The 15,510-nt window shown below is 32.5% G+C and overlaps 1 protein-coding gene across 2 annotated transcripts in view; it reads right to left on the bottom strand.

The window, feature by feature from the left end:
- The window catches only part of CSMD3 (CUB and Sushi multiple domains 3), a 1,221,727-nt gene that overhangs the window by 685,600 nt on the left and 520,617 nt on the right, over positions 1-15,510 (bottom strand). Inside the window, exons 8-9 of one of the 2 annotated variants that reach the window (XM_032858445.1) lie at positions 14,884-14,961; positions 7,717-7,804 (exon numbers count right to left, since the gene is read on the bottom strand). In XM_032858445.1, coding sequence (XP_032714336.1) covers positions 7,717-7,804; positions 14,884-14,961 — 166 coding nt within the window. The remainder of the gene's footprint in view (positions 1-7,716; positions 7,805-14,883; positions 14,962-15,510) is intronic. The other variant, XM_032858446.1, reaches the window with a different exon arrangement.

Here is a 15,510-nt window from a genome sequence, read left to right as displayed (position 1 = left end):
GTCATGAGATCAAGCTCCATGTTGGAGATTGGGATTCAGACCCCAGCTTGGGGACTGCTTGGGATTCATTTTCTCTCTCTCCCTTCCCTAACCCTCAACATGCTCTCTCTCTCTGAAAGAAAAAAATAATTGAATCTCTTCATAGCTCATGGAATTAAGAAAGCATATAATATCAGTTTTTACATACAGAAATGTCATAGCTTAAAAACACTTTCACAACTATTATTTTTCTGCTCATTAAAATATTATACAGGTTGTGGTGCCTGGGTGGCTCAGTCAGTTAAGTCTCAGACTATAGGTTTTGGCTCAGGTCATGGTCTCAGAGTCCTGAGATTGAGTCCCACATCAGGCTTCATAGTGAAGAATCTGCTTGTCTCTCTCCCTCTACTCCTTCCCACCATTCTCACTCTCTCACTCTCTTGCTCTCTCAAATGCATAAATAAAAAAAATCATTTTAATAAAATATACATGGTATATTCCTATTTTGTTAATGAGTAAACTTGTATGCCAGAAGATTGTGCACTTAGCTGTAATAAAGTTAGCCCTCATCCCAGGGCTTATGGCTTGTAATTTGGTGGTCTTTTCCTTTTGTTTATACATTTGCATTCTAGCATTTAAGTTCCTTCTTAATACAGTCCAAACCTAACTTTCTGACATTATATTCCAATTCTGCCATATTGTGTTACAGAATGCTAGACGTGCCTATTACAGAAAATAGATCATTTTAGTTGTGTGAAGTGTATTTTTAAAAAGAGATTTTTTTTAAAAAGCTACTATTCTCTTAAAATAACCAGTTGCTTAAGGCAAACTGTTTTTCCAAATGCCTCTACCCTTTATCAGCTCAGCAATACAACACATGCTATTCTCTTTCTAGAATGTGATCCTGCCAATCTTTCTCTATAAGAATCCTATCCATTCTTCAGATGGATTTTCATCTTCCTTATTTTCTCATAATTTATATCCATGTTTTCTTGGCTCATATAACTTAAATGTATTCACTTGTGTGCTTTCTCATATCACCATACTGGAATTTATTCTATCTCTTGAAGACATATACCATCTTATAATTTTTTTCATCATCAAGCCAAAATTAGTTTAGATGCTTAAGAGAAGATTGCTGAGTAAACCTGCACTGCAAACTTCCTCTCATATTACACTTTAAGACTAACGCAACTAAGACTTGTACTATTGTCCATAAGGGAAGATGTTTCTGGCATCTTTCAGTTTGAAAAGACATATTACCTAGTTCTGAAAACAAAGAGTATGGACGCATAAATTTGCTATTGTTTCTTGGATCCCAGATTGCCCAGAACAATATTACCATAGTAAAACTAGTTCCTATAAAAAAAAATGTATTTTAAGATGTATAAATATGTAGAAGAAATAGTGGGACTAGAATTTTAAAATTACTTCAATTGTGTTATCTAAGCTAATAGGATATTTAGAAAAATGTGATTTATAAAAATACTCAACATGGTTAGTGAGTCTAAAAAGAAAATAAGTAACAAAAATAGCAAGACTTAGCATTTATACTGTGCACACTTTCTGAGGAACTTAGCCTTTATCTGTACTTTGTCTACTTTATTTTCATGGTCTCATTACTGGAGGGGAGAAACAAGCTGTTTTTGCAATGTTATGATAAAAACACTAAAAAGAAAAGTGATGCAAGAAATAGTTACAGGCCACAAATAATTTAAATTGTGGTAATCTTTCATTGAAATACAGTTTAAAATATACATATTTAGAAATACATTAAAATATTCCAACTGCAAAATAATCTTTGTTGAATAAAACTATTTACAGGTAAGGCAAGTATCTTGGTTTGTACAGTGTGGGAATACTTGATGTATACTAATTCTTAATCTATAAAAATGAGATTTCATGTATTTTATGCCACACATTATTAAATTACATTTTTTGAAAAATTAAATTATGATAAAGTGAAATATTAAGAATGCCTTCTGGTGCCATTATTAATGATCAAAAAAACATAAAAGCAAAATTCAATGTCAGATCTGTCAGATTTTCACATGCCGCATTTGAATAGTTATTCAGATTTAATATTTATAACTTCCACAGTAAAACACTTTTTTATTGAGTGGATGTGATTTTTATCAAATAAAATTCCATTATTATGATGGAAATGCTATGTGACCTAGACAAAGTGAAACAAGTGATTTGACCTTAATATGAGATGGATTATAGCAATGAAATAAAGTGAGAATAAGAGAAAAAAATAAAACACAAGAAGAGACATCTGAATAAAAAGAAGCTTTTTTGTTTAAAAAATATGGATACCATAAGAGACAGGCAAGAAATTTGGGGTAGGGTAAAGAAGGAAAAGTTCTATCAAGTCACTGATAAACCAAACATAAGAAAGGACTTATATGTGATGCAGACTGAACTAGCATTTTCTTCATAAAAGGCTCTTTGTAGAATTATTACTTTCAACTGCATTTCTCCATAGTCAATGCATAAGGAAGTTCTGTTGATTCTATTTCCAAAGATATTCTATGCCCAATACTCTCCATTTCAATTAAAACCTTCCTTGAGAGTTTAAGTTCAAGACCATGAAGTAGGAAGATCCTGAACTTACCTCCTTCCAAGGACACACTGAGTCTACAGTTACGAATGGAACAATTTCCTCCTTAAAAAAACAACAAACCTAAAGCCTGACTAAGTGACCGCTACACATCATGCAAACAAGAAGAAATCCACATCAAAGAGGGTACAAGAAGTTGGGAAACAATCTCACAATAAATCCTAGCCCTTGTGCAGCAACCCACAATGGGAAAGAAACTCAAAACCCAGAGTTTTTCCCTGAGGATCAAAGAATTTGAACCTTACATTAGGCACCCCATTTTTAACACATGCACTTGGGAGATGAGGCCTGACAGAACATCTAACTTTGAAAACTATTAGGGCTTGGGTCCTGAGACTCCCAAGACTGTAGCAATCGGAGCGGTAGCTCTTAAAGGTCGCAAGTGCTCAGATTCACCTGCCCCAAGGCCCAGTTCAGAAGCAGTTACTGGTGACTAGACTTAAAGTGAAAAAGGCTCACTTACTATATTAAAGTATCAGCCTGAGGGACAGGCATCTAATTTAACACATACATCTAGGAATTTGCTGGAATACCCTCCTGGACGGAGCCTGGCAGGGGCCATCTTCACAGTCTTCTTTTGCTGTGCTCCAGAACACTAGTATTTCTCAGAAGGGAGCTTTTACAGGCATCTGTCACCCTTATTTTTGTAGTTATCATCCAGGGGATACTTCTTAACTGCCTTGCTCTAGAGACTAAGGGAATTTGCATTTCTGGCCCCATGAGACTCTAATGGTGCCACCCAGAAATAAGTTTACAACCCTGTCTGGCCCCCCATATTGTAACTGCTGCCAGGGGACATCTCTACATCACCTGATTCTTAACGGTCAGTGGGATTTTCCTTGGTGGGTCCCACAGGACTACAACCAATGGGGAAAGTGTTCCTAAACAGCTACCACACCAATGCACAGCAAGAGACAATAGAAACAGGTCTTTCTGTGAAGGAGGCCAATTACCTAATCATCACAACTGTGAGCAGAGGGCCTTGCTGTTACTTAAACACACATTTGGGAGCTAACTGTAATCCTTTCCAGAAACTTTGGAGGTCATGTGTGATCTGCCATGCTCCAGGGCACTAGATTCTCCTGGAGGGGAGCTTCACCTACATTTAGTGCCCTGTTTTTTATTTTTGGTGTCCAGGTTTTTGTGGCTACCACCAATGGTACACTCTTTGATTTCCTGGCTCTTTGGTAGCTGAGGTGGAAGGTGGTTTTATTACTGAGTCTATAGGACTGTGGCAATCAGAGAAACATTTCTTGGCAGGTTACCACCCACAGGCACTGTGCAAACAGTGGACTGAGTCACGACCCCTAGCCTTTCTGTAAAGGAGAACTCTTTACCTCTTCTGGAGCTATGGCCTGAGGGGAGAGCTTTGGGTTTGGCCCACATCTGCTGGTCTGTGGAACTGATCTCAGGGAACACAAGCTATGGACACCATCTTAATAAAAACTCTCAACAAAGTAGGTATAAATGAAGCATACCTCAACATAATAAAAGCCTGACAAGCCTGAAATTAATATGACATTCAACAGTCAAAAGTTGAAAGTGTTTCTTCTAGGATCAGGAACAAGACAAGGATGCCCACTCTTGACACTTTTATTTATCATCATATTGTAAATCCTAGCCAGAACAGTTAGGCAAACAAACAAACAAACAAAAAACCATAAATATATATATGGTTTTATATATATATATATGCATACAAATTGAAAGAAGTAGAACTGTTAGTAGAACAGTAGAACAAATAGAAAGAAGTAGATCTGTTACTATTAGCAGATGGTATAAAATCATATAAAGGAAACCCAAAACACCCCATTAATAAACTGTTAGACTAATAAACAAATTCAGTAATTTTGTAGGATGCACTAATAACAAATTATCAGAAAGAAAAAATAGAGAAAACAATTCCATTTACAATTGCATCCAAAAAATAGCTAGAAAAAAATTTAACCAAGGATGTGAAAGACCTGTATATTGAAAACTTCCAGACAATGATGAAAGAAAACAAAGACTATAGAACTGCCCCATTTTTCTTCTGCATTATGTAATTTGATGATCCAGAGCCATTACCTACCTGAAGTGTCTCTTCATGCTATTATAATTTTTTCAACCTCTGTCACTCCAGTGAAATCACTCTTGTCTGTAATCTTCATGCTGACAAATTTAAGACAGTCTTCTCTCCTCTCATTCTGTTTTTCAATAGCATCCAACACTCCTCAAACTCTTTTCAAGAACTTCCTTCTTTTGCTTCACTCCTATTCCTCTCACCACTCATAAGCATGATTTGATAGCTTCTTGTATTCCATCATATCCTCAAATAGCATCAGTCTTTGGGACTAAGTCATAGATTGTCTCATCTTTCTATAAAGTTTAAATGATGTCATCTATCATTCTGTTTTAATATTCTTTATAGCATCTACATGCTGATGGTCCTTGACTATCCCTGAATTTCAAATATGTTCAACTACAAACTTAGCATATCTGTGTGGAAAACTTTAAGTCATTTAAAGTTTAAAATCTCAAAAGTGAACTCTTAATTTTCCTCCTCAAAACTCAGGACTTCTCCACATAAATGATTTTTTTAAAGATTTTATTTATTTGAGAGAGAGCATGAGTGGAGGAGAGGGGCAGAGGGAGAGGAAGAAGCAGACTTCCTACTGAACAGGGAGCCAATGTGGGGCTCAATCCCAGAATTTTGGGATCATGACTTGAACCAAAGTCAGATGCTTAACTGACTGAGCCATCCAGGTGTCCCCACACTTAATTAAATATTATCATGTACTCTATTCTCATGTTAGTTAAGCCCAGAAAATTAGGGATCATCTTTTATTTTTCTTACTTTCCACAACAAATTGTCATTGGATACTAAAAATTGTGTATCTTTAAAGGATATCTTGAGTTTGTCTAGTTCACTGACATCACCATAGCTCGTCTTCACCATCTTAGTCCTAGACCACTCCAGTCATCTTCTAACTAAAACCTCTGTTTTCTTCATTCTCTCTTTCAGAAGTATAAAGCATAATCTACTGAAAATATAAGATCTACTGAAAATATAATTGAGATCACTTCACTCTCTCACAATTCTTTGTAGTTTCCCATTACATGTAAATGAGTCAAAGTAGCCTTGGAGTGACCATGGGGACCCAGAGAGGTCTTGCTCAGTCTGATGGGAACAGGCATTAACTGGTTCCAGTAGCTATTTCCATGAAGGTACCTTAGTTTCTGTTGACAGATCTAACAAGGAAATACAAAAATCTTTGTGAGTGTCTGTGTGCGTGCGTGTGTGTGTGCATGTGTGTGTGTAATCTCCTCATTTTTAAATGTTGGCTCTCAATTTTTTCAAAACACTGTGAGCTTAAAACCAAACATGTCTTCAGCCCAGATTAGGTTGAATGGCTGCCAGGTTGCTTCCTCAGCAGAAGAGATCTGGTTTTTCCATATTTCCTCCACTTCATTTTACGCTTTTCTCCCATTTACATTCTATAATTTAGATGGTCTTTATTTTCCTGGAATATCTTATCAAGCTATTCCTCCATGTGAGGCTCTTACTTTCTTATAGTCTGGATGCAAAAAATTCTTGTACCAGTGAGAGTGGGACCTTCTTAAAATTTCCTGACACTTTTATTCTCTCATATAAAAGCTTGCTTTTTTTATTATTATATTTTTTGATTTCACAGTACTGTCCTAAATTTGTCATTACCACTGCATGTGACATTTAAACTTTTGTCTTTCCTGCATTAAATTCTCATATGCGAGCCATGACGCTATGTCTACTTGTGTGTGTTTTATTTGTTCCTTGTATGGGACCAGGAACATAATAATCAAATAATATATGTAGATAATGAATACATAAATGGTCACTGGATTTCTCTTCCTCTCTATATAACATTTTAATCAACCTCTATGATCTAGCTCAATGTTCACTTCCTATGACCCTTTCTCCTAGCTTCCCAAAATTCCATAGCCCCTCTGTATGTTTGCAACATTTCACACGTTCTTAAATTATGATTATCTTTTAGTATGTGAGCTTTTTTTTTTTTTAAGATTTATTTATTTGAGAGGGAGAGAGAACACACAAGAGGGAGGGGAAGAGGGAGAGAGAGAATGTCAAGCAGACTGCCTGCTGAGTGTGGAGCCTGACTTGGAGCTGACCCTGAGACCCGAACTAAACTGAAATCAAGACCACCACTTAACCCTCTGAACCACCCAGGGTCCCCTGACTGTAAGTTTCTTGGTGCCTAATATCCATCATGGTGCTTGAAATATGATTATAAAATAATCTTATAACTGGATCCATGACACCTGAAAGTAATTTAGCTCACCATATTAAGTCTATTTCCAGTAAAGCCATATAGTTTTGCAAAAAGTGGGACCAAGTAAATAGTCATAATGATTATTCTGTAATTCACATCATACTGTAAAAGCCACTTGCATTAATACTCTAAATACTTCAGAGCATAATGTAATATAGTGATTCTGTAATATAGCAAGTCTGATTCTTGATGCTTGGCGCAGAATAAAGCTTTGCTTGACCTTCGCTTTATATCAGTCTTGCTCCTTTAATCACGGACCCATTTTGGGGGGGACCTAACAACAGGATTCAGTTATTTACTTAAGATCAGACAGCTATTAAGCAGAATTTGAATTCTAACTCATGTCTTTCAAATCCAAAGCCCATGATTTTTCACTTACTGTATGACAAGAAATTGTTCTTTGTTTTTTAAAGATTTTATTTACTTATTCATGGAAGACACAGAGAGAGAGAGGCAGGGGCAGAGGCAGAGGGAGAAACCGGGTCCTCACTGAGCAAGGAGCCCAATGTGGGACTTGATCCCAACACCCTGGGATCATGACCTGACCCAAAGGCAGATGCTTAACCAACTGAGCCATCCATGTACACCAAGAAATTGATTGTTTAAACTCCAGAAAAATATCCAAATAAAATTGGTACATTGACCACTTTAAACTAATGATATGTTAATAGTAACAAATAAATAAAATATAGCTGCTATTATTTTAAATCACCCAGTCTTCATTCCCATATTATTGGTTATTATTAAGTTTTAAGTTAAAATAAACTTTGACAAAATAATGAAATAAACAATATATAATATTACCTAAAGTCTGATCCAACTCTCTTCCCATTTTCTGGTTCTCCTGGATCTGGGCATAGATTGGAAGCTGTTTTAATACCTCCCTCATTTACTGTAACAAAAGAAACAAAAAAGAAAGAATGAAAACATGATTAGAAAATCAAGGAAAATGTTAATTGAAAAATTTACATAAAATATATTCTTACATTTTTTATAATCACTGTAGTTTAAATGTAGAAAGATTACAGTTTTATAATCCAGTAATAAAGACAACGCATTTTTGCTATTAGTGGACCTATAAGTTTGATGTTCATCTTCAATGACATACTATTCTGAATATTAACACATTAACAGTTAACACTTTATTTTTAGTTACTACCAAATTGTGAAATCTCTGGAAATGCATTCCCAGGGTATCAGTGCCAGAATTTCCATTAATTACTGGCAATAAAGCAGTCACTACCAGTTATGACAGTGTCACTTGGGTCCCTACTATTTTTAAAGTTCCAATAAAAAAACAAGACCCTATGGGAAAAGTTTAAGATTGTTAGCACTTCCTATTTAGCATATAATGAAGCACTGTGCTCTGTCAACTTAAAGTGAGACTATGGTTCCAATTATCAAACATGTCAATGAATTATGATATAATGTTGAAAACCAAAATAATGGCTTTTCCCTCTAGCAATATACATGATTATGTTTTACTTGACATTGTACACATTTCCAGCGGTTTCTCCAGAACACTCCGTTAATGAAAGATTTATTAATATTTTCAATGAATGGATCACAGTGAGTAACTAAATCCCCAAGACAGATATCTTAATGGAAAGACTTTTAAACCTGATAGTTCTAATATATGAGTGATATTATTTCATAAATTCAATCTCTTATTGAACTAAAGAGTAGCTGCTATTTTGCTTTTCATCAACTTCTCTGTTTTTTGAGAAAAGAACAGGACCTGAGCGGAGATTTCACAGAGAAAAAAATCTAAATTCTGTAATGTTTCTCAACCTACGCTGTAGATCAGAGCCACTTGTAGAACTTTCTTTAAAGAATGAAGATTAGTATTTTACCTCTAGATATACTAATACAATTAACTCTAGGGCAGGACACTGGGCATCAGTTTTGTGTTTAGTTTGTTTACCTATAACTCTTAAGGTGATTCTAAGGCAAAGTCAATGTTGAGTACTGCTGGATGCCTGCATCATTTAGTTCAGATTGATAAATATGTTCAAACTGATTTATCAGACAACAAGTATCAGATAATGTCCCAACAGTCATAATTCTGGTAAAATCATATTTTCAATTATATATGAAATTTTGCATTTGTGCCCTTTATTCTATAAAAATCACTTTTCTAAATATCTCCAACCAATATCCTTATTGACAACAGTATTACATATAGAACAATCTCGCAAAATTATGATACTTTTCTTTTTCTTGCTCTGCTGACTTGTTTCATTCCTCCTTACCTGTCTGGGTTGTTTTTTGTTTGTTTTCTTTTTTTTGGTGTTTTTATTTTTGTTTTCATTTTTGTTTTGTTTTGTTTTTGTTTTGCCCATTCTCTTTCTTTTGACCACTCTTTTACTTGATAGTGGACAAATGCAAAGGCATTGGCCTACAGTTCTCCATATCTTATATTTCCCTATGGCTTGAAGAAATTACCTCTTTGCTAACAAGTTCCAATATATTGTCCTGTCATTTTCTCCAAGATCCTTTCTTGCTCCTTCAAAGATCTACTACTAGGTAATCCCACCAAATTTCCCATTGTTATCTCATGTGCATGCTCAGACCCAATGTAATCATTGATGTTTTTGTGCACTCCATTATTATTCACCTCCAATCCATCTTGAGTTCTAGAGGGGAACTAAAATTCTTCCAAAACCATTTTTTATTACTGTACAACTATCCTATGATTTGAGATTTCTACTACATCAATTGTATTCCTCACTAGTCCACAACCCAAATCCAATGTGTTTCTCATTGTTCTGTAGTTTTACTAGTAAGCCATGATCACCCCTGCTTTATTTGTACTTCCTCCTGTCTCCATGTTTGCCTTTTCTTCCTCCTTAGGTTTCAAAATTCTAACTAATTTTCAAGACTCAGTCCAAATCTCACTTTTTCCAAAATACAACCTCTAATTTTACCATATTATTCTAATTTCACATAGCACACAACATGGAAAATTTTGTTTAGTTTTAAAATTCTTTATGATATTATAAATTAGGAGTTTCACATTCCTTAGTCATATATACAAAAAGAGTATATATTTGATAAAGGTAAGAGAAAAACATAATTACTTTTATATACTCACAATGCCTAGGTAGGGCATAATAATTTCTCAGTTAATATACCCTAGTCATTTGATTAACAATAGCTGGTATATTGTTTTCAATGAATCAAGTACTTCCTAAGGGAAATACTCTCTTTCCTATTTTAAAATGTTTTCTGAACATGTTGTAGTTTATGTTGTTTAAATGTGATTTTTTAATAAGGAATAGAGATAAAAGAAGTGGCATGACTTGAGCTTACCTACTTTATTTTACTACAATATATATAACACAGATTATAGATTAATATAAAAGTGATCTGTGAATACATTATTAGAAAATGAAAATAATAATCAATTTTTCCCCATATCATAATCATTATTACCTCAAAAAGTTAGCCTGGAGTTAATATGAATTTTAACAATAGCTTATGCTTAACGCAATACTATGTGTCAGGAACTATTCTACATCCTTTACACACAACAACTTCATAACAATCTAAAAGTTGCTACTATTATTATATACTTCCTACAGCTAAGGAAACTAAGGCATGAAGAGATTAAAAATGTTTCCACAGCCGTACTGTTAGTTAGTGTCTTAATCTAGGTTTAAACCTTGGCAGTCTGACTCAAAAAATTCTACTCTTGAACCCTAAGCCCACTATCTTGTCCAGAAAGCTCAGCAAGGCAAAATGACATCACAAATTACAATTGAACACTCTTTACCAAATATTTTATCTTAAAATGCAGAGCATATCTATAATTTTTACAATTTTTAATTAATTCTAGTCCTTATGGTTTGAATTATTAAATTATTTTTTGTCTGTCTGGAATTGTCCTTTAAACCACTGTTTTTGGGTATCTGCAATATGGAAAGCCTTTCCAATTAAAAATTTAAATATAAGGGGACAGCTTTTGCATGATACATGTATTTAATATTCTTTGAAAATATATACAACTTAAAATAAAGAACAAAGTGTGTAATATCTTATTTTTCTGAAATATCAATATTTCATAACTGTCCATAGCTAGCGAAACCAAGGTATTCAAATGAAGTTAGTAGTATTCATTCAGTAGTTGCTTTCACTACTTATGATGGTTAAGCAATTGGACAGATTTATCAATTTTACTTCCTTAAATTTGAATAGTAATTTCCAAAGTGGTAAAAATATGAGTGTTCTTTAAATGTTTAATTACATGGACTGCCTACAGCCTCTTGAAAAGAGCATGACTATGGGGAATACTGTTTTTGCTCTGCTCTCTAAAGATACTATGTCCATTATCATCATTAATGAAACATGAGTTCTTTGCCCCACACAAAAGGGGATAAGAGAGAGGAGGTACAGGATTTAAAAAAAAAAAAATGAACTGTAATTTCTTATAACAATGAAGTTACGGGCTTATGGGTTTATATGGGTTTATAAATATGCTACAGGAACCTTCATTAATTTACCATATTATTACATGTTATAGCATGAAAACATTATAAACTTAGTCAACGTAAAGATATAAGGATATGTCAGGAAATATTCATCTTTTACATGTATCAACTCATTTAATCTTCACAACAATCTTAAGCGTAGTTTATAATCAAGTTTTCTGAGGTTTCTGATTGTATATGGCACTCCAAAAATAAAAACAAGTAGATTCTGAAAAGAAGTCTCCTCCACATTACCTCAACCAGCTGGTTACATTGCCACCTTTCTTAGACTCTTTCATATTAGTTTTAAAATTTTTATTCCACATTATGAAATACAGTGTTTTAGATCTTGTTCCGAACTCAAACATCATGGATGTTAACAGAGTGTTATTTTATACCATATATTCTACAAAGAATTGCCTCTTAACTCATTTAGCTTCCCAATAAAATATTGGATCTTTCCCATCTGAGACTTTAATTTATTTCCTCTTTTACCTTCTTACTCTAGCATGGTGTTTCCTTGGAGAAGTAGCTCAATAGAAATCATAGAATGGATGAATAACATGAAATGAATGAAAGTATGGATTTGAAGATAAAATAAAATTGAAAAAATATTTATGGAAAACTCAGAGTTCCTTCATAATTCTACCTTAATAGTCTAGAAGACCCTGGTAGAAAAGTTGGTAAAACTACTAGTTCACTAAGTTCAACATTTTAAAGTATCTTTAAAAATGTTTTAATATTTAAAACCTAAAATCTACATTTTTCCCTTTATTGACAAATCTACACTTTTTGATGAAAAACAGGGATGAATAGAGGCTTTTGGAGGTCAGGTATTAAAGCTGGAAAAAGAATCTAAATTAGCATTTAAACAACATAATGCTGCCCAAAAACACTGCTGCAGCTTCCTGGATCTCTCATTAATTTGTTTCCTAGTTAAACTTTAAAGGTGCTACTGTGGGAAGACATGCTTTGGCAACGTGTATAGTTCATGTCCTCCTCACTTATGCTCACTTCTGGCAGTTCCAGTAACGGAATTGACTGTATTTTTAAAGAAATACAAGGTATTTTTCGTTGTGGTGGTGGTTATTTTTTCATTTGAAAGGTTTATATAAGAATTATATCCTTTTAAAATTATTTGGCCCTGTGTTGAATAAATGACATTAGAGAGAGGAAGACTCAAATGCTTACTTGTTAATAGATAAATAATAATGTTAAAAATTAAAACAATGTAATCCTTTTCTATAAACAACCATAGAGAATGTACTTTTGAAATGATGATAAAATGTAGTGAAATGAAATTTGATATAATGCTGGTTTGTTATTTTGTGACTATAAGAAATTGTTATTTTGTGACTATAAGAAACATAATTTGTTTCTATTTGTGATTATTTATATTAAAAATAAAAATAAAAAAGCATAAGAATAGTTCTTATCTTTTACATAAGATATAACAGGTAAATGTACATTAAGTTTTTAAATTATGAAATAAATTAAGATTTTTGCTTCATGTTTAACTCTTTTTGCTTCATTAACTTTTCTCCTGACAATTTTAAATCAAATATTCTTTAAATAAAATATTTTAAAAGAATTGGTTTTTTTGTGTAACAGATACACTGTCACATCCAAATTTCTTTCTTGTTTACCTCCATAACTCTTATGCAAGAGCAATGAAAATGATAAATATGTCCACTAATGCAATATACCAGATATAGACAATCGCATGCATTCTAATGCCTTGATAAATCTTAGCCCATTTTAGTATAAATAGCCTGAATTTCCCAGGACATCTGAAAACTCAAAGCATGTAGCCTATAAAATAACATTTATATAGCTAAAATGAGCAAAAGAGCGAACCAGCATAGTTTGTAATTCTACTTAGAGTTCCAAATTAGACACATTGGCTAGAAAAATATTAGAAAAAAAGGTAGTCAACCTAATATTTAAGTTTGCAAAGACACAGTTTTTATTTTGTATTGACATGTATTTATTTTGTATTGACATGACAATACAATATTTTGTATTGACATGTATTTATTTTGTATTGACATGACAATACAATATTTTGTATTGAAATTTGGTTATGTCAGGATATTCATCTGACAAAATATAAACAAAATTATTTATATTTTCTTTTATGGGAAGAATTTCCTTCCAAAATGTATCAAAAAATTTATACATGAGAAAATTACTGTAACACTATTTTTCCTAAAAACAGATATGTTTTTAACACCCAAAATGTAACAAAAATCATAATCATATAGCTAAGTACTTTGAAATGAACTGTTTAGTGCTTTGTAATAGGTAGCCTAATTTGATAAATGATTTCTTACTGATATCTGCTACTTTTAGCTCAGTATTTGCAAATTTAACAAAATATAAAATCATATTTTAAAATTATGATACTTTAAAATGTATGATAATATACAGGCTCTGAGTTTTTTTGATAGTTGATGTAATTGCTCAATTTCTGACATTTACCATTATACATATGTCAATAAACATGAAGATAGTATCCTTTTCCAATATAACCATAATGAATAATCTTTGTTAAAGAAAGAACTGTAAACTCATTTCATCAGATTATTTGGAATTGGATAATGCTAAAAATATATTCCTGTTAAAAATAACATATGCTTATTATTATTTATAATAATCTTATTTGTCATCAGTATATCATTTTAGCAGTCAGATGTTGTGACCTTAATGGTTCCTTTCCAAATGTATTATACATAGATATTATGAGCAATAAGGTAGAAAATTCCTACAAACTTCTATTGATTTATATTACAAATACAAATGGCATAGCTCTCCTAAAAAATTTACTGTATGTTTGTTAACAGCAGTAAATATGAATGCGCTAATTCATTGATTCTTAATTTGAGATTTGAGGATGAACTTCAGATGATATATAAAACCCTGAATATTAAGCAAAATTGTGTACTGGGGCAGCACATAAATATGTGTATTTCAGGCCATTTTGTGATTTTCGAGAGAAAACAAAAAATAATTCTATAGTTAACTAATTAATTTATAAAACACTTGACTTAAAGGGCATGGATATGTTAATTCAAACAGAATATATTTTTTCTTAAATAAAAAAAAATTGCTATAAAAAGAAACTTTTCCTTAGCAAAATAATGTTGAACAAAAATTCCTATAAGAAATCACCAATTTAAGAAATTACCAATTTAAGAAATTTCACTTTTTCGTAATATCACACCCTAGAATTACAAAACAAGAATGCTATCCACATGCTAGCTCTATGAGAATTTTTCCATCTGAAACAGTCTCAGCTTGGAAATTTACCACATTAATCCGATAACTCAATATACATTTAAATACAAGAAAATACTGAATAGTAATCATGCATGTTATATAGATATTAATGCAGTTAATTTGGTAAATACACGAACATTTTTATAAAACACACACGAACAACACAGACACCACAAACTTCACTCTTGCACTAGAGAAAGTAACAAAAAAGGAGTACACTCACAGATAGAAAACTTGTTGCTGTTGTCTTTCCCTGGAAACAATTTAAATCCTCTAGATTTAAAATCTATGGCCTTTTTCACTAGTTAAGAAAACAAACAAAAACATGTATCAGGATATACAATTTTAAAATAAAATTCAAGTTAACAAATTTTGTTAGCATTGAATTATGCAAGTTAAAAGAAACTGCTTTCTTAAGCCTGATGTAGGGTACCCAGAAGAAAATAAAAAAGAAAATACAGCAATATAATCACTAAGTAGTAAAATACCAAGCAGTAGTGAAGGATTTTAAGAGTTCTATAGGGAGAACCCTGCATATATGTGTGGATATGTTTTTAAATATTATGCAAGTTTTTATATGAGAGCAAAACATTAACACTTTATATAACTTGAATTCATCAAATTTTATGGAAAAATTAAACTGTAAAAATAAAAATACTGAGACATTATAAAAGTGGGAAGAATTTAATGAACAAGATTCTTAAACTAATATATTTTTTAGGTAATTTAGCCTATGTGAAATATTAGGACACACTTAAGAAAATGGTATTGGAAAAATTTAAGATACATTTTAGTATTTCTGCCAATAACTCTTTCCTTTCAAAGTCATGGCTTTTGACATCAAGGTCTA

Source organism: Lontra canadensis, unplaced genomic scaffold (genome assembly GCF_010015895.1).
Source record: "Lontra canadensis isolate GAN:19392208 unplaced genomic scaffold, GSC_riverotter_1.0 scaffold15, whole genome shotgun sequence".
Lineage (NCBI taxonomy): Eukaryota > Metazoa > Chordata > Mammalia > Carnivora > Mustelidae > Lontra > Lontra canadensis.
Note: the sequence above shows the minus strand (reverse complement) of the source record. Positions and strands in the feature narration are given on the sequence as shown.